This window comes from Chrysemys picta, chromosome 11 (genome assembly GCF_011386835.1).
Source record: "Chrysemys picta bellii isolate R12L10 chromosome 11, ASM1138683v2, whole genome shotgun sequence".
Taxonomy (NCBI): domain Eukaryota; kingdom Metazoa; phylum Chordata; order Testudines; family Emydidae; genus Chrysemys; species Chrysemys picta.
The window spans coordinates 60136743-60160816 of record NC_088801.1 but is presented as its reverse complement, the minus strand read 5'-3'; the positions used below and the strand labels follow the sequence as shown (position 1 = coordinate 60160816).

General features: G+C 42.0%; 2 protein-coding genes across 9 annotated transcripts in view; both read left to right on the top strand.

The window, feature by feature from the left end:
- Positions 1–24074, top strand: part of RAPH1 (Ras association (RalGDS/AF-6) and pleckstrin homology domains 1) — a 170033-nt gene that overhangs the window by 52789 nt on the left and 93170 nt on the right. For all 8 annotated transcript variants that reach the window (XM_024104033.3, XM_008166852.4, XM_024104035.3 and 5 more), the window contains one exon: positions 22504–22623. In XM_024104033.3, coding sequence (XP_023959801.2) covers positions 22504–22623 — 120 coding nt within the window. The remainder of the gene's footprint in view (positions 1–22503; positions 22624–24074) is intronic.
- LOC135974388 (myb/SANT-like DNA-binding domain-containing protein 2) lies at positions 9534–11705 on the top strand. Its single transcript, XM_065562091.1, has 2 exons — positions 9534–10757; positions 11139–11705. Exons 1-2 carry the CDS (start codon positions 10217–10219, stop codon positions 11606–11608), a joined length of 1011 nt encoding a protein of 336 aa, XP_065418163.1. The 5' UTR covers positions 9534–10216; the 3' UTR covers positions 11609–11705.

Genomic DNA, 24074 nt, shown 5'->3' with positions numbered 1-24074 from the left:
TGCCCTCTTTTGCTAAGGTTGCAGCTGCATTAAGATGTATTTTGTTTAAATTATAATTAAGTGCTCCCTGCATATACATCCTGTCTGTCTGTACTTCCTGCTAACAATTTAAAAATAGCCCAGTAGTGGTTTGCAGAATTTTAAACTATAGAAATACTGCCATTTACACTGAGTAGCTCTCTTAAACAGTTTTGGAATCAAGTTTTTAATTTCTACTTGAATTAAAATATTTTAGTTAATTTTTCTCCGTGAACCTTCTGTTTCTACTCAAGTGTAAGTTTGGATACAGCACAAACCTGTCCAACAAGTCAACATTATTTGATGTAGGAAAGTACAGTGTCAATGTTTCACTGATACAAGCTCTTACACTGCATAATGAAGATATTGAGAAATTTATACTAATTTTTAAAATTAAATAAAAAGCATACCTTGTGAATTACAAACAGACTGCATTTTAAAATGGCTTTAAGATTATACATACTATATTAGTTTATTCTTTCCCCAGTTCATGCTTAGAGAAGTGGCAAGACTACTCCTGCCGCTGGTGAGAGGAGTGGATTTAGGGGAAATTGGGTTTAATGGACACACCTGAATTTGTACCCTCTGCTTGGCTAGAATTTTTTAAGCAAAATTTTATTTGGAGAAAGCCTTCCTTTCATAGAGTCACTAGCTAAACAATGGCTTTAAGAAGTCTACAGGTTGTCTCATAAAAGATCCTCTGTGACATGATGCAGCCTGAGATGCTCTAATTTTATGACAATTAGCCTTACATCCAGTTGATTTCTCTGGCTGATGTCTTGGTTCAGGAAATTGAACATAATGAAATGATATAGCTCTTCCTTTTCAAGAGAGCATCTGTTTGGCGAGCCACTAGATCAGGCATTGAAAGATATTAGAGAGAATAAAGGTTTTACTGTTTGCTCGCTCCTTCAGATGTGATTGTTAGCCCTTTCAGCAGAAATTCCAAGAATTTTTGGATGTAATTTCTCCTCTGGTCTCCTATAGATAGTCTCCAAAGATGTGAGACCTTTCAAATCTAGGATATAATAGTGGTCAGTTCATTTAGGCTGACTTCAGTAGGGGCTCTGACAACTTTTGAGAGCATAAGCCAGCTTTTCGTTACATTTCTGGGGAAAGTTAGTTATAAACGGAAACTTGTCTTGTAGAATTCAGTGTGTGCTGCTTTTTGTTCTTGTCATTCTCTCCTGTTTTCATGCTTTCAAAAATAAATTAAAGGTCTTAAGCCATGATGGTTCACCACCTTGATGTCCAAATAGTGTTAGTGAGCACCTCCTAAAGAGACTTTTGGATATTCATGTACTTTGTCATAGAGTTGAAGGTCAGAAGGGACCATCGCATCGTCTAGTCTGACAATCTGTATATTACAGGCCACCAACACCACCCAGCACCTGCATGCTAAACTCAACAACTGACCCAACAGTTAGGAAGTGCTTGGGTAATCTTAGTTCAAAAATTGAGACATCAATTTGTTGGAATTAATCAAAATGAGGTCTAAAAACTGCAGTACTAGATATGAATTTGAGGAAAAACCATTACTCCTTTTTCTGAAAGCCACCAATCAAGCAGAAAGTTCTTGTTTGTGTGTGTTCATTCTACTGAATACTCTCCAAGAGTTTCCCATCCATACTAGCATCTTGTTGCATCCCCCTATCACGCCTCATGATATGAGTGTGAATCTGTGGAAATGGGGGATAGCGATTGTCCCTGGTCTCAAAAATTGATCTAAGGGTTATTCATATGATGTTACAAGTTTGGCAGTGTTTGAAAGTTGGTATTCTTATAAAGTTACCTTGTGCTCCCCAAAAAATGCTTCTCTCTTGTATCGTAAGTTATCTATCATGGCATTTTTCAAGATCAACTCAGGCATGCCTTATTTTTCATCACACTCCGGACAAATATGGACAAGTAATTTCTTCTGGTTGCCTATTTCCAATCCTTCCTACATAGCCATTATTATGAATGCTCCTTCAGTAACTTATCCGAGACCGGTAATTGTTCCCAATCTGCATTTTGGGGATACATACCTGTGCTCTAATGCTAGAAAAATATTTGTGAGCAGTTTGAGCTTTAGTTGCCAGTTGTGGTTATTAACATAGAAATTATGTGGAGGTTCAGAAGTTTATACAAATTCTGACTTGGATATTCAGATATAGCGGATTTCTAAAATTGGGATGAAAGTAAGCAGTAAGGAAATGGGTTGCTTGTTCAAAAGATAATTTACAGGATTTGTGTGGCTACAGAAATCCTATTCCAAAATGATACATATTAATGTGAACAGTGATTTTTTTTAAGAAAGCTTAGTAAAAATCATCTGTTTTTAAGCCTAAAATGACAACTAAAGGGAAATGTGTTAACTATTTACGCTAAACAATCTTTTTCTCCTTGTATTTACCTGTGACACTAAGTACATTTCTGAGACTTGGAGAAGAGCGCTGAGTAAGCTCAAGAGCTTGTTTCTCTCTCACCAACAAAAGTTGGTCCAATAAAGGCTATTACTTCACCCATCTTGTCTCTCTAATATCCTGGCACCAACACAGCTACAACACTGCATACTACTAAAAGAAAAGGCATTAAGACAGTTTCTCTTAAAAGGCGTGCGTAGACATGTATTTAATTTCAGTGGTAGTGTGAGGAATCCTGTTAGGTGTGTTTGGTTATCTTGTGTGGCTATACATACTTTTAACTTTTTAAAATAGCTATTTTACTGCAGCTCCAGCCTGTTTAAAGGAAATTGCAAAACACTCTTAGTATACATGCGTTAAGGTTTTCTTATGTTTCAAGATAAAATCCTGCTTGTTGCATGGGTCAACAGAGGTAAGTGTAAAGAGAAGTGCCACCCCTACTGCACAACAACAGGAAAGGACATGCACTTAGCCTGCTAGAAAGGGGGCCTGGCTGTCACACCTGCTGATTACCATACCATACCAAAGAGTGATTGGGCACTCATCTGATAGGCATCAGTTTGAAGTATGTTGAAATGCATGGTGGTTTATTTTTGTTTTTGTTTTTTGTTTTTTGGGTTTCTTTGCTTAAAGATTCCCTAATGTGTTCATCCTCCATCTCCCAGCTGCTTTAAGTCATTAAAATCCTGTTCTTAAACTCCTGTTAAGAATTTTGTAAGGGACAAAATTTAGCAATTATATTTATAGTCCAAAGCTGTGTTGTAACTTTGAACAAAATGTAAAAGTTCACACTAAATGATCGAGTCCTCAGTAATGAGAAGGAAAGGGGAGGTGAACTAAAGTAAAGTTTCTAATCTAATACTCCTGCCACGCTTCCTTTGGAGCTGGAGTACAATTGGGTTTCACATGGAAGACCAGTTTAACTATGTTAGTTACCAGATGTTGATGGTAAGGGAAGCCTTCCTGGTGAGACACTGGGAGAAGAGTAGGAAGCATATAACTGACTTCAGGGATAAGATTTTAAAAACTTGTCACTTTAAAAACTCTCAGCAGCTTAGTTATCTTTTATGTTTATACTTTTTTTAACTTAGTATTATAATGGGAGTCATGAGGGCAGCAAACATCATAATTGAGGGGACACAATGTTTTCCGTTCCAAGTCCCTGCTTTCAAATGCTCACAACTTTCTGAAATTTTTCAGGGTGGCTGCTTTTTTTTTTTTTTTTTGAGGGTGATCTTTTTACGTTTAGAACAAAAAGTAATACAGGTTGGTAATTATAAGGAGAGTTTAAAACAAAACAAAAATCTTTCCCCATTTAAAAATAATCACATCTTATATTAAACGTATCTTGCTGTTGCTGAGAAGTACCCTTGAGCAGCCTGGTAGAAAATGGTTTTAAGTAGGCCAGGTTAAGAGCCTTTAAAATCAGACTTTCCACAGGGATAGTAAGGCTTATAGTGATTATAGCCCTAAGCTTATAAATTGCTCAGCTAAATGAGGTTACACTGTGCATATGTGCAAGATGTGCATTGGCTTAGGCCAGCACTCAACAGGTCATTCCTTTTCTTTTCTATTCTTGTTGTAGTGTCCCATCTTCTTCATCCTGATTTTGTTCCATGCTTATTTGCTTCCCAGTAAGACTGCCAATATAATTGCAAGCTACTCAGTATAAGTGGGAGTTGCAGGCACTGCAGGAGTTGTAAAAGTCATTAAGCCTTAAAAGTTGTTATTTATAAGCATCTTTATGTGACTAGAAGAAGTGTCAAGCCAAGATTTTCAAAAGTGTCTAGTGACTTTTTTTGGATGCCCAACTTGCTTGAGGGTTGTGTGCTCCGCAGTCTCTTTAAAGCAGGGATCAGTAACCTTTGGCACTCGGCCCGTCAGGGAAATCTGCTGGTGGGCCGGGCCGGTTTGTTTATCTGCAGCATCCGCAGGTTTGGCTGATTGCAGCTCCCACTGGCCACGGTTTGCCATCCCAGGCCAATGGGGGCTGTGGGAAGCGGCCAGCACATCCCTCGGCCCCAGGGGCGGCTCTTTGTATTTCGCCACCCCAAGCACGGCAGTGAGGCAGGCTTCAGCAGCATGCCTGCGGGAGGTCCGCTGGTAACGCGGATTCGGCGGCATGCCTGCGGGAGGTCCGCCGGTCCCGCGCCTTCGGCGTACCCACCACCGAATTGCTGCCAAAGCCGCGAGACTGGCGGATCTCCCGCAGGCATGCTGCCGAAGGCTCCCTGACTGCCGCCCCCACAGTGTCCGGCAGGCCGCCCCCCGCGGCTTGCCGGCCCAGGCATGCACTGGATGCGCTGGTGCCTGGAGCCACCCCTGCTCGGCCCATGCCGCTTCCCGCAGCCCCTATTGGCCTGGAACGGCAAACCATGGCCAGTGGGACCTGCGATCAACCGAACCTGTGGACGCTATAGGTAAACAAACTGGCCCTCCCTGCCAGTGAATTTCTCTGACGGGCTGCATGCCAAAGGTTGCCGATCCCTGGTTTAGCCACACAGTTTGACGAATTTTAAAATCACTGCATCAGTTAAGAAATAAATCTCTGTAATCAGACGTACCTTTTGTAAATATTTCTTTCATCTGGCAGAACAAAGCCTTTGCTTTTTTTAAACTGGGAGCCACCCAAATGGTTGACATAAGATGCAACATAATCCTAGCAAATTTTTTCCAATCACCTTAGTAAATTTCTTTGACTTGAGGTAAATTCTCCAAATATATTTAAATTACATCCCCCCCCCAAAAAACTGTTATTTTAAAAACTCTTTTAAGGTTGCAAAGTCAAGCACTGAAAAGTTAGGAAATGGCTGAATTAAATTGTCTGTGTAACCTTCATTTGGCCCCCTTGTATATGTACATTATTAGACAGTCTTTCATTGCATGATCACATACTATTTTTTCTACAGAACCCCTGTCTCGTTCAGTGCACAATCCTCCTGATTCAGTGTCTCTCACAAGTTATTTAAAACCCACCATACAAACTCTGCATGGAGTCAAAAATTATATATATTGCCTCTTGGTCATTTTTGTAGTGCTGTGCCTGTAGTATCAGAATGCTTCTCAGATATTAATGAATTTATTCACCATATCTCCTATAAGTTTAGATAGTAGTATTCCTGTTTTACAGAGGGGAGGCTGAGACAGAGATTTCATTTTCAGTGCCCAAATTGAGATATAAAGGGTCTGATTTTTTCCAGAGTATTTTGCATTTTTGTAGCACTTTGTGTTTAAAGCAGAGTTCCAGCCATCTTCATTTACAGTTGAGTCCTCAGCACTTTTAGAAATCTGACCCCAATTGTGTCTTCTTTGGCATCTGGAAACTGAGGAACACATAGTTAATGGTTGTCTTTGAATAGTTTGGATTACGTGATTTGTCCAGCATCATTTAGGAATGCTGTGGGAGAGTAGGGAGAGAATCCTATTCTCCTGGGTGACATTCTTAACCATAAGATCATCCTTTTCTCTTCCTGAAGTTCTCTGCTTCATTCATTATTACACACCTTGCAACAAATGAGGGCAGGAGTCCTATGGAAAACCACCTCCTTCACTATACAACCCTAATTTAATTCGCTAATCATTATCCATCCTGTGTACTGAATGAGGTAGTGTCTTCCCCTCCATTCCTCATAATTACAATTCACACTGTTAAGGGAATTGAAAATTGAATTACCTGATTTTCTTGCACTCGGTTTGTCAGCCATAATGTTTCATCATTTTAGATACTTTTCAAAAAAGGAAATTCAATGCCAAATGAAACATTAAATGATCACCAAATGAAATTAATATATAGTATGTGAATTTTAATATGCTCCGGATAAAACACATGAACCATATGAACGTGTATCGAAACGACTGTATATTGAAATAAAGCACTACATTGTTGTTTAAATGTGACCCGCAAAGGATTTTTTAAAAAGTTGGTCTTTTTTACTGCTTTGATGTATTAAAAAGGCCTGAGAAGATGTGTGTTGTGTGCAGATGAGAAGGTTTTTTCTGTTAATGTAGAAAACTCAAAAATATAAACGCTGATATTCCCTTGTTTTTATTGGAGAATTAAAGTACAAGAGATGTTTATGATGACATCTTAACAACATATTTGAAGTGGTGGTGATGTTAAATCTTCATTGACTAATTAACATTTTGAATAAAAATCTATAAACCAAACAAAACAGGGTTTTAAATATTCAGATGGAAAAAATCTTATCCTCTTATTAGTTCAATGTTTAATTCCTCCCTTGTGCCACCATTTCAATAGTTCCTCCAGTCATAGGTGCCCACCCTAGATAATACAGTATTTGACTTTATATTATAAAAAAAAGCTGGAAAAATTACATAATTTGATATTAAAATATAATTAGGCATTCTTTGTACATCCTAAAGAAGTGAAAAACAGCATATGCCCAATGTTTGTCTTCCTTTTGCAAGACATCTTTAAAGGTAGACTTAATGCACTATAGTTTTCTAATCTAGGTTAATGCTAAAAGTGGTTTTAAAACAATGTACTATTGTTACACATTACATTTAGTCCTTTATTAATCTGTTTTTTAAAACTTGGCAATGGACATTATCTTTGTGGACTTGATAAATGAGGAATTTTAACTATTAAAATTATATATTTTAATTATTCCATAAAAAACCTAAGGGGAAAAATAACTTAGAATTTGTAAACAGCCTTTTGGTTTTCACACTTGGGTAACTGAAACAGTCAAAGGATTTTTATCAAACTTTCCATAAGTTTTCACCTGGTCAGGTGAGAACAAGCCTGGAAAATTATAAACTGAAGCATAACTTTTGTAAAGTTGTGTCTAAACGTAGTGGATTTGCAGGAGACTGTTATGGGGCATAATATAAAAAAGATAATTCTTGTTTATATGGTGGTTTGAATTTGAATTTTGTGACTGACACGTATTTTGTACCATATATGTTATCTAGCTAAATTTGTGGGTAAGTAATATGCAAACACCAGGCCACATTTAGGGATTTCTTTGTCTGCGGCATCTAAAATTAAGTAACAGAACTAAAAAGTATTAATTTATCTGAACTATGTTTCTAACACTGTTTCAGATAATATGTTGAAAGGGGTACTGTTTTCTAGTATATGCTTTAAATTAAGTAGAAATCTGGTGAAAAGATTCGTTTGGAGAAGATTCCTAAGGCTGTTGTCTAACTACCCTTCTTTCAGTCTTGTCAAGAAAAATGAATGTTCAATTTTTTAATGCAAATGTCCAGGTTTCTGCTCATAAATATTCAAGCAGAGTTGTTATCCCTTCAGCTTTTAAAGATAGATCCGCTGAATATATTGTTCTTGAAGCCAGTAATAGCAAATTGTAAGAAATTATTTTTACTGTTGAAAAGTTAGATGGGTTCTGAATGGCATCAGAGTCCAGTGTGTTGGAATTTATTTTGTCCCCATGATGTGGACACTCAATATTTAAGAAGAATAAAGTAAATATTAAAGTATACAGAAACTAATTTTGATCAGTTGCTAGAACTTTGCGAATTACTTTTGTTCAGGCCCTGGATAGCTTGCCATAGAGCAAATTTAATGTTGGCTCAGCTTTCATCTGCTGTCTGATTTATTAGCAACAATTTTATAGCCTGAAGTCACTCAGAAACCCAGTCCACTCTTGGGAATTCAAAGTGAGAATTCAGATTCACGTTTTGGATAAACTACAGCAGAGTCTAGTTTCTCAATGATATACTGATATTGTGAATAGAGATACATTTAAGTTTCCTTGAAGATTGATCAAGGTTTTTGGGTACTAATTGCCTGAAAACATTTCTTTTTATTTGTCTGTATATATTTATATTAAATGTGGAGGGGGGAGGGAACCCATGACCAACCAAGCAAAAAAACGGTTACAGGCACAACCTTTACACTGCATTGTGCATTAATCAGGGAATGAGAATGTTAAAGCTGAACTGCTACCTTAATTGTGCCCTGTGTGTGTGTAGTATACGTTGATGCAATAGTTAATGAGGTGATTGTGTACAAGAGAAAATCCACTTGTCTCCACAATCTTAGGTACACTGGCATATCTAAAATAGTATGAGCAAAATTCAAAGATGATGGTTAAGGAACCCTGTGGAGTTAGGCACTCAATTCCTTTAGGCTCCCTTGAAAATGTCAGCCAGAATATGTATGCCCAATGGGCTGGATTTAAATAAAAGAGGGGTTGCTTATTCAAATTTATGACTTTTAAGTACTTTATGCAACATGAATGTTACCTTACCCTAGTATCTTTCACTTAATTTTTTTTTTTTTATTGTGTCTTTTTAATAGAGGGAAGTCCGCAGTAACAGGCATTTAACCAGAAAAGGCCAATCAGTTAAAAAATATACATATATAGATTTAACAGAGGCTAACTGGCCAAAGGGTGGCTCGTCTGTCAGTACTTAGTTGATACTACTATCTCTCTTGGTTGTAGGCACTGAGGTATCACCATTTTTATAGTGCTTATTACAGTAGCATGTGGATTATTTTAAAAAACAACATGCCACTTGTGGCTAATCATGGGCCTTCTGCCTTTTGAATATATTGCAGGGTTGTTTTTTGTTTTCTGTTCTGTCACCAGTGGTAACTGTATGATAGGAGACTTCCCAAATAAGTATAGTGTAGATCAATGGTTCTCAGCCAGGGGTACATGTACCCCGGTGGTATGCAGAGGTCTTCCGGGGGGGGTACATTAACTCATCTAGATATTTGCCTAGTTTTATAACAGGCTGCATAAAAAAAATCAGTGAAGTCAGTACACAAACTAAAATGTCATACAATTACTTGTTTATACTGTTCTATATATTATACACTGAAATGTAAGTACAATATTTATATTCCAATTGATTTATTTTATAATTATATGGTAAAAATGAGAAAGTAAGCAATTTTTCAGTAATAGTGTGCTGTGACACTGTTGTATTTTTATGTCTGATTTTGTAAGCAAGTCGTTTTTAAGTGAGGGGAAACAAGACGCATCAGACTTCTCAAAGGGGTACTGCAGTCTGGAAAGATTGAGAACCACTGCTGTAGACAAGTCCTTAGTCTGATTCTGAAAATACTTTTTACTGTTCATGGTCCCTTTAACGTGCGTCATGACACCCACAAATGGAGATACCCAGAATCACTAATAATTTCTGTCCAAAAATTTTCTGGTTCCCAGAAGCAAGCAAATTCTGACTCGTTGTGCACAACATGTCAGTTGGCAAGTTGAGTGCAAGACCTTGATCCTGCATTGTACTCTATATGAGTAGACTGGGCCATATCTACACTAGCACTTTATGTCGACAACACTTGTTACTCAGCGGTGTCCATTATCAGCAATGGGGTTTGTGCTAAGAATATTCACCTTCCAGGGCCAGTGAGTGAGTGAGTTTAAATCTAAATGAGATGAGACATTTGATCATCTTAGGCCTGGTCTACACTACGGGTTTAGGTTGACTTTAGCAGCGTTAAACCGAATTAAGCCTGGACACGTCCACACAACGAGGCCCTTTCTTTCGACTTAAAGGGCCCTTTAAACCGGTTTCTTTACACCACCTCCGACGAGGGGATTAGCGATAAAACCGGCCTTTGCGGGTCGGAATTGGGGTAGTGTGGACGGAATTCGATGTTATTGGCCTCCGGGAGCTATCCCACAGTGCTTCATTGTGACCGCTCTGGACAGCGCTCTCAACTCAGATGCACTGACCAGGTAGACAGGAAAAGACCCGCGAAGGTTTGAATTTCATTTCCTGTTTGCCCAGCGTGGAGAGCACAGGTGACCACGCAGAGCTCATCAGCACAGGTAACCGTGATGGAGTCCTCCCAGGATCGCAAAAGAGCTCCAGCATGGACCGAACGGGAGGTACGAGATCTGCTCGCCATATGGGGAGATGAAGCAGTGATAGCTGAACTCCGTAGCAGTAAAAGAAATGGAAAAGTATTAGAAAAGATCTCCAAGGCCATGAAGGACCGAGGCCATAACAGGGACACACAGCAGTGCCGCGTGAAAATTAAGGAGCTACGGCAAGCCTACCACAAAGCCAGAGAAGCAAACGGAAGGTCCGGGGCAGAGCCGCAAACTTGCCGCTACTACGCGGAGCTGCATGCCATTCTAGGGGGTGCAGCCACCACTACCCCAACCGTGTGCTATGACTCTCTCACTGGAGAAACACACAGGGAAGACGGTTCGGGGAACGAGGAAGATGACGATGGAGGTACTGTAGGTAGCTCACAGCAGCAAGGAAGCGGAGAAACCGGTTTCCCCAACAGCCAGGATCTGTTTGTGACCCTGGACCTGGAACCAGTAACCCCCGAACTCACCCAAGACCCTCAGGGCACACAGGAGACCTCTGGTGAGTGTAACTTTGTAAATATTTGTAAACATTACAAAAAAAAAAAAGGCAAGCAAGTCTGTTAACATGTATGGGGATGGAGCGGAAATCCTCCAGGGACATCTCCAGAAAGCTCTCCTGGTTGAAATGGGGTGATTTTATTAAGGGGGACATTCAGAGGCGCCCGTTCCTGCTAGTCTGACCAGAAATGTTCCCTGCTGTTAACCACGCGGTGGGGGGGAGGGGTGAAGTGATCATCCCAGAGAATCGTGTGTGTGTGTGTGTGGGGGGGTGGTTTACTTGTGTTTGTGCCGCATGTTAACCGGGAAACCGCAGCCCCCTCCTTTTACATTGAAACCCCATTTTAAATGGACAACCCAATTCTCCCTTCTCCTCCACCAGCTGCAAATGTTTCTCCTTCGCAGAGGCTCGTGAACATTAGAAAGAGAAAACGTAAGACGAGGGACGAGATGTTCACGGAGCTGCAGATGTCCTCCCACGCTGATAGAGCACAGCAGAATGCGTGGAGGCAGTCAATGTCGGAGATGAGAAAAGCCCAACATGAACGAGAGGAGAGGTGGCGGGCTGAAGACGATAGGTGGCGTCAGCTTGCAGACAGACGGCAAGAGGCAATGCTCCGTCTGCTGGAGCATCAAAGTGATATGCTCGAGCGTATGGTTGAGTTGCAGGAAAGGCAGCAGGAGCAGAGACCGCCGCTACAGCCCCTGTGTAACCAACAGCCCTCCTCCCCAAGTTCCATAGCCTCCTCACCCAGACGCCCAAGAACACAGTGGGGGGGCCTCCGTCCACCCAGTCACTCCACCCCAGATGATCGCCCAAGCATCAGAAGGCTGGGCTTCAATAAGAGTTAAAGTTTTAAAATGCAGTACGTCCTTTTCCATCCCTCCTCCCCCACCCATCCCAGCTACCTTGGCAATTATCCCCCTACCTCTGTAAGGAACTAATAAAGAATGCATGAATGTGAAAAAACAATGACTTTATTGCCTCTACAAGCGGGAGGGGAGGGGAGGGTGGGGTGGGGTGGTTGGTTTACAGGGAAGTAGAGTGAACCGGGTCGGGGGGGGGGTTGGAGGGTTCATCAAGGAGAAACAAACAGAAGTTTCACACAGTAGCCTGGCCAGTCACAAAACTCGTTTTCAAAGCTTCTCTGATGCGCACCACGCCCTGCTGTGCTCCTCTAACCGCCCTGGTGTCTGGCTGCGCGTAATCAGCGGCCAGGCGAGTTGCCTCAACCTCCCACCCCGCCATAAAGGTCTCCCCCTTACTCTCACAGATATTGTGGAGCGCACAGCAAGCAGCAATAACAATGGGGATATTCTTTTCGCTGAGGTCTGAGCGAGTCAGTAAACTGCGCCAGCGCGCTTTTAAACGTCCAAATGCACATTCCACCACCATTCAGCACTTGCTCAGCCTGTAGTTGAACAGGTCCTGACTCCTGTCCAGGCTGCCTGTGTACGGCTTCATGAGCCATGGCATTAAGGGGTAGGCTGGGTCCCCAAGGATCACGATAGGCATTTCAACATCCCCAATGGTCACTTTCTGGTCCGTGAAGAAAGTCCCTTCCTCCAGCTTTCGAAACAGAGCAGAGTTCCTGAAGACGCGAGCATCATGTACCTTTCCCGGCCATCCCACGTTGATGTTGGTGAAACGTCCCTTGTGATCCACCAGGGCTTGCAGCAGCATTGAAAAGTACCCCTTGCGGTTTACGTAGTCGGTGGCTTGGTGCTCCGGTGACAAGATAGGGATATGGGTTCCGTCTATGGCCCCGCCACAGTTTGGGAATCCCATTTCAGCAAAACCATCCACTATTGACTGCACGTTGCCCAGAGTCACTACCCTTGCTATCACCAGGTCTTTCATTGCCCTGGCAAATTGGATCACAGCAGCCCCCACAGTAGATTTGCCCACTCCAAATTGATTCCCGACTGACCGGTAGCTGTCTGGCGTTGCAAGCTTCCACAGGGCTATCGCCACTCGCTTCTCAACTGTGAGGGCTGCTCTCATCTTGGTATCCTGGCGTTTCAGGGCAGGGGAAAGCAAGTCACAAAGTTCCATGAAAGTGCCCTTACGCATGCGAAAGTTTCGCAGCCACTGGGAATCGTCCCATACCTGCAGCACGATGCGGTCCCACCAGTCTGTGCTTGTTTCCCGGGCCCAGAATCGGCGTTCCACGGTATCAACCTGCCCCAGTAACACCATGATTTCCACATTGCTGGGGCCTGTGCCTTGTGAGAGGTCTATGGCCATGTCAATTTCCTCATCACTCTCGTCGCCGCGCTGCAATCGCCTCCTCGCCTGGTCCGGGTTTCGCCTTGGCATGTTCTGGCTCTGCATATACTCCAGGACAATGCGCGTGGTGTTCATAGTGCTCATAATTGCCGCGGTGATCTGAGCGGGCTCCATGATCCCAGTGCTAGCTATGGCGCCTGGTCAGAAAAAAGGCGCGAAAGTAGTATCTGATGGACCAGGAGAAGGAGGGCGGGAGGGAGGGAGGGAGGGCCGAGTGACGACATGGCGTACAGGTACAGGAACAGGGAGAAACACAAACAACTGTCACACAGAATGGTGCCCCCAAAGATTAAACTGGAAACCCCGGGCTTAGCAGGCCGTTGATTTCACGGAGGAAGGGGAAGCAAATGAACACAGAACAAATCTATTTTTTACATCTTAAGGTGGCAGCCGATGCTGCAGCATGAGTGACAGCCATACCAATACGACGATGATGGGTACCAATCATAAAATACCATCATCTGCCAAAAGGCAAGGGGCTGCTGCTGTGTAGCAATGCAGCCCCACGTCTGCCAGCCCCACGTCCGCCAGCACCCAGCATCGCCCTCGGCCTCTTCTGGGTGCTTAGCAGACAATACTGGGCAATTGGCAGAAAATAGTATATTATGACTGGTAACCGTCATCATCAAAACAGTAGCATGTCTGCCCAGGTGGCCATGATTGACAGCCACACCAATACGATGACGACGGGTACCAATCATAATATACCATCGCCTGGCAAGGGGCTGGTGCAATGCAGCCCTACGGCTGCCAGCCCCACGACTATCACTCATGCTACACTGTCTACCGCCAAAAGGCAGTTAGCAGCTGCTGCTGTGTAGCAATGCAGTCCCACGTCTGCCGGCACCCAGAGGACATATGGTGACGGTGAGCTCAGCTGAGCTGAGCGGGCTCCATGCTTGCCGTGGTATGTTGTCTGCACAGGTAACCCAGGTAAATAGGCGCGAATCTATTGTCTGCCGTTGCTGTGACGAGGGGGGAGGGGCCTGACGACATGTACCCAGAACCGCCCGCGACACTGTTTTGCATCATCCGGGCATTGGGATCTCAACCCAGAATTCAAAGAAAAGGCGCGAACCGCTTCTCGGCTCGAGCTGTGGCGCAAACGTAGTATCTGATGGCCTAGGGGAAGGAGGGAGGGGGGCCGAGTGACGACATGGCGTACAGGCACAGGGAATTAAAATAAAGAACGGTGGCTGTGCATCAGGGAGAGACACAAACAACTGTCACAGACTGGTCCCCCCCAAAGATTAAACTGAAAACCCTGGGTTTAGCAGGCCGTTGATTTGACGGAGGGAGGGGGAAGCAAATGAATACAGAGAAAATCTATTTTTTTACATCTTAAGACGACGGTGCAGCGTGACTGTGAGCTCAGCTCCATGTTGCCTGCACAGGTAACCCAGGTAACCCAGATAAAAAGGCGCGAATCTATTGTCTGCCGTTGCTGTGACGGGGGAGGGAGGGGCCTGACGACATGTACCCAGAACCGCCCGCGACACTGTTTTGCATCATCCGGGCATTGGGATCTCAACCCAGAATTCCAAGGGGCGGCGGAGACTGCGGGAACTGTGGGATAGCTGTGGGATAGCTACCCATAGTGCAATGCTCCGGAAGTTGACGCTAGCCTCGTACTGTGGACGCGGTCTGCCGACTAGAGCACCTAGAGCATTTTATGTGTGGACATACACAATCGGCTGTATACAACCGATTTCAATAAAACCGGCTTCTATAAATTCGAACTAATTTCGTAGTGTAGACATACCCTTAGTGTGCTTTTTGGGAACAGACACTGACTTATAGGAAATACAGCTGATGTTAGGATAGCTTGGGTGGGGCTGCAAAGGAGTTGGCAGACAGCACAGGCTTCCTGATGTAAAACAGTACTGTGCTTGTAAAAGCTTTCCTTGGGCTGCTAAATTATATCTACTGAATAAATAGAATTAGGGCAAAGTGTCTGATGCCAGGTTAAAATAATTAGAGGAGCAGTTTGCAGCATGGGGGATACTATTTCCTTTAGATCAGGTCTTCATAAACATGCAGTAATAATTACTAGATACTCTCGTCTACTGGAAGAATAAACTATGAAAAATGCTACTGAATAAATTAATTGCAAAATACAGTTTGTTACCCTTCATTTGCTGCCCACTATACTGTAAGGGAGGATGATGCTAGCCACGTAAAACCTCTGTAAATGTTAAGTACTGCCTACATTATTTCATAATTTCCATATATTTGATCATTCTATATCAGTCTGATTTCCCAAGGTTTTTGTGTGTAGAGTTGTGTGTTACATACCCATATAAAAGGCACCAAATACCTTAGCCTCCAAATTTAATCTTATTTTAGTTTTTTTTTTTAAAGGTATTTACCAAACTTAATAGGAATAGAAATGTGTTAATGCTCAAATGTAATAGCATTGTTAAAGATACACTATCAATTTAAGTAACAGTTTTGTGTTATTTTTTAACCAACTTTTATTCCAAGTAAACACCTAAGGTTACTAAACAAACTGGAGAAAAAAGTTCTTGTTTAAATGTTTTTGTGCATGACAGCATTTTGTATAAAGTTAGTATCTTTACCCCTGTGTAGTCAGTGAGTCTCCCCTGTCTGTCGGTCTTTCATACGACATCAAGGGAAGAGGAACATAGCCCCCAAACCTCCCCCATATCTGATTGTTTAAATCACAGAAATTGGAAGGGAGACTTAAGGGCACAGCTGTAGTACCTGAAATTACTGATAACTTGCATCTAAAGTAAAAAAGTTAACAGCATCCCTATGTTTAAAAACAGTACATTCTTTGGGACAGAGGACTTTTTGTGTGCGTGTACAGCACTTAGCAATACTTTAGGGAGCTCAAAAATAATTTATATATATTTAAAAAAAAAGGTGGTGGCACGAGAACCGGAAAATGAAACTGATCCATTTCACTAGCCAAGTAAAATGATATGGGGAAAAATAAAACATGAATGAAAAGTATTTTTTTTTTTAAATCTTAGTTTTATAGTTTGAAATGTTGTTAAAAAAATCAACTTTTTTTAGATATGATTGATTTGATTTGAATAGTTTCTCTCAAACAAAATCTCACTTTTTATTGGCCACAGTAAATATCCTTCTCTAATACAGTAAATACAATATCTTCCCCCTTAGAGAGACTGGATGGGTGGGAGGTAATGTCTTTCATTGGACCAACTTCTGTTGGTGAAAGAGACAAACTTTTGAGCTTCCATGGAGCTCTTCAAAGGCTTGTCCCTTTCACCAACACAGCTACAGCAGCACTGCAAATATGTTCCCCAGGTTGCTTATGCCCTTTGATTGAATGTAGATGTAGTAGTCCTACATCTTATTAGTTGTATATCTTCAGTATTTGTAACAGTTCAAACCATAACTTTGTTTCTCTAAAAGTTAGTATTTTAGAATTTTGTAACAAGATTAAAATTTATGCCATTTTTGAACTAAAAAATAACCAGTACCTTTTAGTTAATTTATGTTGGAAATTGCAACTCATTTCAAGATTTGGCCAAATCAAGCCATACAGCACATCCTTTTTTTATTTTATTATTATTTATTTATCTATTTCTTGTTTCACTTCTTTGGGAGAGAAGCCTTCTTTCCAGGGTTTATGCCTCTCTTCTCCCCACCAAACTCCTCAGAGTGTTTGTTGGGCTTCTTCAGCCCTGATCTGTTCCTCTCCATTGTATGCTCTATTCTCAGTTCATCACTTGTGCTGCTCGTCTTTTCCTCCTGGAAATTTTAAACCTCTTTTTAATTTTGCATTTTGGTATGAATGCAGGATTTACTGGTGGAGGTCTTGGGTGTTTTGAGGAGTGGTGGAATTGTAGAGGGAATCGGTTGCAATGATGCTGACCTTGCTGCTTTCAGAACTTACTAGGGGGAAAGGAGAGCCACAGAAAATTAGTAAATAGGTTTGGATACTTAAGCTACTTACTAAATTATTTATGAGCCACTAAATCAGATGTTAGATAAACAGGTTTCCATTGCATTTCAGAGCTTTGGCCTTTTCTGAATAGACTTACTGTTCTTTTTCACAGTTGTCAGATCAAATATATAGCTGCAGTGGTTTAATGTAAAACAATCTATCTATGGTTGGATGCTCCTTGTAAAAGTTAAAATTATATGTTTGTCTCATGAGACCAACTGAACCATGCTTGTATATTAAGGTGAGTGAGATGCCCAGTGGTGGAATGTTTAGAAATTGCCAGTACCTATTTAATAATAATGAATCTTGATGGATGGATGGATAGTTAACCTTTGGAATATGTAGAAGGTTAAACCTTCCTTCCTGTGTGATGGTCACCATAACCTCATTGATTTTTACATAAAAGAGGTTGGGAATGAAATCTTACAGCTGTAACTGTCTCTTTCAGGGGAAGGTTTTCTTTTGTTTCTTCATGCAGTGAGCATACAGTGTATTATAACATTGCTGAAGAAATCTGGAGAGCATCCAATATTTAAACTCTGACGGGATGTACTGCTGGCATTCTCTGTGGCTCATTTAAGCAGCATTTGTTTGCAGATGTGTAGAGTCAGCTATTTGTGATGCAGTGAGACTGCATTTCCAGTGGATTGAGTGATGTTGCTTAACTGTGGTCAGCTGAATTCCTTGGACTAGAGAGTTGAATTCTTTTAGTCTGTTGCTGGCAATGAACACATGTTCAAGTGTTAGCATGAAAGAATGTAATGTGGCATGTTAGATGTCACTATGGACTTCGTGTTAGCGCTCTAGCTTTTTGGGTGCTTTGTACTGATCTTGTAAATGGCAGGGGCAATGTCACTTTAGAAGAATGGGTTCTTAAATATATTAATAAAAAAAATCCTTGCTTTTGTCTCCTCTCATCATAAGGATGAAAACTGTAGTGGTCCTACACTCATTCTTGGGTTGTGTAACTATACTTTCTATGTGTTAGGTGCTGGTATCATTCAAATGGTCTGACACAATAGTATTACGTTGACTCACTTTTAATTTCAAACCCAGTTATAGAAATCCTTTTCCATATTTTGTTTTGTGGTGTAATGAGAACACTTACAATATATGTTCAGTAATTGTCACCACCAGTGTGTATTACAGGGGAGCTGGTTATTTAGGTTGCCTACCAGTTTCCTTTCTAAAAGATGCTTGTGGTGTGTGTGTGTGTGTGTGTGTTTTTTTTAAGAACATATAACACCGCTACTGTTAGTAGCAGACATTTAATCATAGGTGCCAACTCTATGGGTGCTCCGGGGCTGAAGCACCCACGGAAAACCCACTGACAGACCTGTGGATCAGTGCCTCCCCCTCTCCTCCAGCATCTTCCACCTGCCTGAGGCCCAGCTGATCAGCTCTGCGCCCCCCTCCCCAGTGCCTCCCACCTGCCGCGGATCAACTGTTCAATGGTGTACAGGAGGCACTGGGGAGAGAGGCGGGAAGGGGCAGAGCAGGAGTGGAAGAGGTGGGGGCTTGAGGAAAGGGGTTGAATGGGGACGGGCCTGTGGTGGAGCAAGAGGTGGAGTGGGGGCAGGGTCTGGTGTGGAGCGAGGGTCAAGCATCCCCCGGGACCTGAGTAATTTGGCGCCTCTGCCTTTGATACTTGGCTTGGAGAGAGCCTTATGACTAAAGAAGTGTATTTTCTTTTGTCCTATGAAACTAAATTCAGATTCAGCAGAATTATAAACTGTTAAAAATCACCATTTCCTTTCACTCACTTGCATTTCCTTGGAAAAATTTGCATGCATGCCAAAATAAGTAAATAAACATTTTGAAGAGCTGGGCCACTGTCAGGAGGTTCAGAAACTATACGTTCTCTCACCTGCTCAGGTAGAAGGGAGACTATCACTGCCTACTGATATTTTGTGCTTGTAAACTGCTGCCATGGCTAAGCGGCTGATGAAGGCCAAAATTATTCAAATCTGGGTACCTAAAGTTAGGTTTCTAAATCTGTATTTAGAATCTTTAATAAGAAATGGCCTGATTTTCAAATATAATGAACTCCCAGTGATTTAGTAGCAGCCGGAGTTGCTCTTTGCCTCTAAATAGAAGTGGCCTTTTGTTTTTCAGTGGCCTAAATATGAGATTAGGAGCCTAAGTTCAAGGACCCACACTTAAAAATTATTGCTTTGGCCTGTTTCCTTTTAATTTTTAAAAAAGTGTTTATGAATTATCAGTTAACATTAAGAAATAGATTGCAGTAACTGTTGTGACCAAAAGGATTATTTTGAGAAAATTGAAATCTGCAATTTCTCCCTCATACACAGACTGACTGAGTGAGCTCTCTGCTACTGTATTAATGGGGGAAAAATTGCTCTAATAGAAGTGCTTGGGGAAAAAATACAAGGATGTCTAGTCACACATGAAAGTATTTCATACCTTTGCAGTTTAGTGTGTATTAGTCCCCAATACTTGTAGACTATGTTCTCATTTATTTAGCTATTTAATGACTTTAATAATTAATGCACTGCATCACCTTTATGGGTTTTTTTTCAGGATTTTGCAAATAATGAACGTTGAAGTTTATTATTTGTATGCTATTTCCACTTTGTGTATGTATAGATGTTTTGTTATATACTTATATAAAATAAGTGCTTATTTTTCTATTTGCTGTTGGATAGTATATTGGTTTTGCTTTTTGAAGGCTTTGGAAGTACATCTGTTCGCGAATGCTGCATGCCATTTCTTGTGGGTATGAAAAAACATGGTCTAAGTCAGGGGTTGGTAACCTTCGCCACGTGGCCCATCAGTGTAATCCACTGGCAGGCCACGAGACATTTTTGCCTACTTTGACCGTCCAGAGGCGCAGCTCCCAGTAGCCGCAGTTCGCCTCTCCCAGCCAATGGGAGCTGTGGGAAGGGGCGGCCAGCACGTTCCTGCAGCCTGCGGCTTCCTGCAGCTCCCATTGGCCGGGAAGGCGAATCGTGGCCACTGGGAGCTGCAGGAGGCCGTGCCTGTGGACGGCCAATGGAAACAAAATGTCTCGCAGCCCACCATCAGATTACCCTGATGGGCTGCGTGCCGAAGGTTGCCGACCCCTGGTCTAAGGTCTTCAAACAGCAAGTTGTAAAATAATTTCAGTAATTTTAAACCAGATCTCTGCACTTCCTGAAAATGTCAGCAATTTCTCCAAAATAAGGAGATGTAAGCTCTCTTCAACCTTAAAAACAAAACAAGAAAAACCCCTGGGATATAGCTTTGGAGTAAGAGGAGGAGGAAATAGATAATAAGCCAATAGTGTTCCCATTGAAATTAACAGCTAAACTCCTGTTGACTTCAGTGGGAGCAGGCTTAGCCTTAAGTCAGCATCCCCCAACTTGAACAATATTTCAACCAAATACTGTAGTACTAATTGTGTTAAATTTTCTTTTTTCCTTTTTTGGAATCTATGTAACAGCAGACAGAAATGCAACTATGCTGGACTCTGTTATCATGATGGTATGTTTTACAGCAAAGACATCAGTGCATTCTATCTCAAAAACTGAGGCCAAATGTGAGCTAAACTGGCATGGGACAAAATTTACTCATTCCGTAAATCCCCTACACCTAGGTGTTACTCTCAACCGGACACCCTCCTTTGGAGCCCACATTGAGAAAACTAAACCCAAGGTTCGCATATGACACAACATTCTTGGCAAGCTTGTTACATCAAAGTAGGGTCCACTTTACGATCATCACCACTGGCACTTTGCTACTCCATTCCTGAATATATCTGTGCAGTGTGGGCAGAATCCCTTTCATGGAAGAAGCTAGAACCTGTATTTACCACTGCCTGCCTCTATATTACAGGATGTCTTAAGCCTACTCATGTCAACAGCCTCTACATCCTCACAGGTATTGCTCCTCCTGATATATGTGGGGAAGTTGCTAGTACAGTAGCACACAAAGCCTTGCACAGATCCACGACATCCGCTATATGATATAACATCAACCTGAATCAACTGAAGTCGCACCGTTAAACCGCTGACATTGTCACCCAAGTAGACAAGGGTTCAGTTATTGAAAACGAGTAGAGAACGGCCTGTGCACACCGACTCCTACCAGTCGATCACCTACCCGATGCAGATCAACCCTGGACTTTATGGCACTGCCATAATGGATTCCCCACTCAAGTTGGCCAGTCTGGAGATGCAATGATCAAGTGGGTCTTTATCAGTGGCCCCAATATCAGTGACTGTGGCAGAGAGCCTCAAAATATGAAGTATCTCCTGGCATGCCACCTGTTTGAGCATGAATGATCTTCATGTGACTTGGTGGAGTGCAATGATCGAGCAATCACGTGCATGGATATGCCAGGAAGCAGTGTAAGGACACGGCAAAAAGATGTGATTTTTACATCTAAAAAATCACTGTAATAACAGAAGAGGACCTACTTGGGAAAAGCTCCCCTTCTCTTCACCCAAGGGATTGTTTTCAAACCTCTGATCATGACCTAAAGTAGCAGAGACACTAACTGCTGTGAAGGAGCTCTCTGGAAGTTTATATCTTCACTTTTATCAGGAGGCAGGACCAGAACCTGGAATTCCTTCATGCTACTTCGTCCTTTGCTCATTATCCGCAGAGGAGAATAGAGCTGATGATTTCGTATCCTGCTTCCGTCTTTGCCTTTATCCATTGTGCCTCTTATACGCTTTGTGCTACCATGCTTTCTTGATTAGCATCTTTTCTAAATACTCATTGACTTTGCAGTGCCCAAAAGAAGCAAGTTAAGAATTAAAAAAAAAAAAATTATTCCCCCCAAGTTATTCCTGCCTGCTGGGTTTCTTAGTGAGTTCTATATTCTCTTTATCTGTTGTTTACATTGTAAACTGTTTGAGGAGGGGACTTTTGTTACTATTGTATGCCAGGTGCTCAACTGGGGTAGCTGCTAATCTGGCCATGTCTGTTACAAATCCAAGCACCTCAGTGGTTAACAAATAAATAGTAATGGTTCCCTTGGAATGCCGGGTTGATTACAGTTGTAGCATTTTGAACCAGAATATGGTAGCAAGAAATGTCAGTCTTAGGAGGAAAAAAGCAACTAAAATGCACTGGAGTGAGATGGAACATTTACTAGTTCATTTTACATGGGGTTCCAATCTAAGCATGTTTACTGAGCGGATTATATTGTATATGAATATGTCTCTGTTTCAGCCTTGTGAGAGTAAAAACAGAAACTACATTTACTTAATGCAGAAAATTTATCAAACTTACTACTATCTTACAAAAAGTTTACCTGTTGCATAGGTTTCAGTAGCTTCTCAGAAATATCTGAGTTTCAAATGTCTACTTAGTAGTACAATTTTTCCATGATTTTGGTCAGTGATGTCATTTCCCAGTGTAGTGATGTCATTTGTAGATAGATATTTAATAAGATTCTTGAACTCCAGTCCTGCAGAATGTTCCCAAATAGTTTATTGCAATCCTCCAAAGAGACCCTGTTGCTGCTTTTTAAATGCTGAGTGTAAATTGACTGGTATATTTCTTGTGTTTCAGATGGAGCAATTATCAGATGAAGAACTTGATCATGGTGCAGAAGAAGATAGTGATAAGGAAGACCAAGATCTGGACAAGATGTTTGGACAATGGCTTGGGGAGCTGGACAAACTCACACAGGTCAGGGACGCTTTTGAATACAAGGGTCAAATATTTCAATAAGTAATTGGCACCAATGTTACATATTAATTTTTAATGTTTCGATATGTTCTTAGAGTATGTGTCAACGTGAATCCCACTATAGGGAGCACATGCACCTCATGTGCATGAGATTGGAGTCTTTAGAAAAGTGATGTCTGTTGGGTCTGCACATGTGCTCTGAGTCTCTTTATGCTCCTGTGCGAGGGCATAAAGGGCAGAGTGGCTGCAACCCGCCCTTAGTTCTCTTACCATCCACTACAGCAAGACTGCACCTAGTGAGTGTCCAACCCTTTATTCTACTTACAGACTTTGAAACTGGTTGTTCAACCAGCTGTGTGGAGAAATCTTCATATTGGTATTCCAAACAGAAGAAGCAACCCATTCACTCAAGGGCCACGCTGTGGCCCCTGGGAATCTACACACTGGCCGCCTCTAGGAAACCACAAAAGTACCAGCAGAGGCAGAGGACACTGAACTATTCTCAGAGTCCACAGCTGGAGTTACCCACAAAGAAAGAGATCCAGGGGATGCTTCTCTCTCCCTTTAGGCAACCCAGATTCCTCTCAGAGATGGCAGATTCGATAGCTCATGTGACTCCAATCTGGAGCCTGCCCTCACCTTCGGGAAGCCCTTTCCACCAGGCCTGAGCAGCTTTTCACAGCCAACAAATATGCATAAGGGCCCAAGACAACCCTATACATTTCCACTCCTTAAACACTACCCACCTCCCTTCCCTATCCCTTTTCAGGCACACTCCTCATGAGAGCCTGTTACAGACAGAAGTGGCCTCGTTACTTCATCGAGGAGCCATAGAAGAGGTAAATGTGGAGGACAGGGAAGGAGGCTTCTTCTGTTCCAATTATTTCCTTATCCCGAAGAAAAAAGGAGATCTTTGTCCTATCCTAGACCTGACAAGACTGAACAAATACATCAATCTGCTTCAGATTCAGAATGGTGGTAATGGTTGCCTTCATCATCCTATCGCCTCAGACTCAAGACTGGTGTGTGCCTCTGAACTTGTAGGATGCATACTTCCATATCGCTATCCACCCGGCTACAGGAAGTACCTAAGATTCAGAGTGGGGCCCAATCATTATCATTTAGAGTCTCCGCAAAGTACCTAGAGGTAGTAGCGACACATCTTAGAAGGAAGGTCATTCATGTTTACCCTTACCTGGACAATTGGCTGAACAAGGGCAGATCTCACCAGGAAACAGCAGCACATTTGTAATATGTCCTCTCCCTGTTCTCTCAGCTAGGCCTTCTGGTGAACTCAAAAAAAAAAAAAAAAAAAAAAAAAAAAAAAAAGGGGGGGGGGGGGGGTTCTTATCCCATCACAGCTAATAGAGTTCATAGGAGCCTTGATCAACTTCTGTTTAGTGAGAGCGTACCTTCCCAAAGTCAGGGTTCTTGTTGATGCAGTCACTATT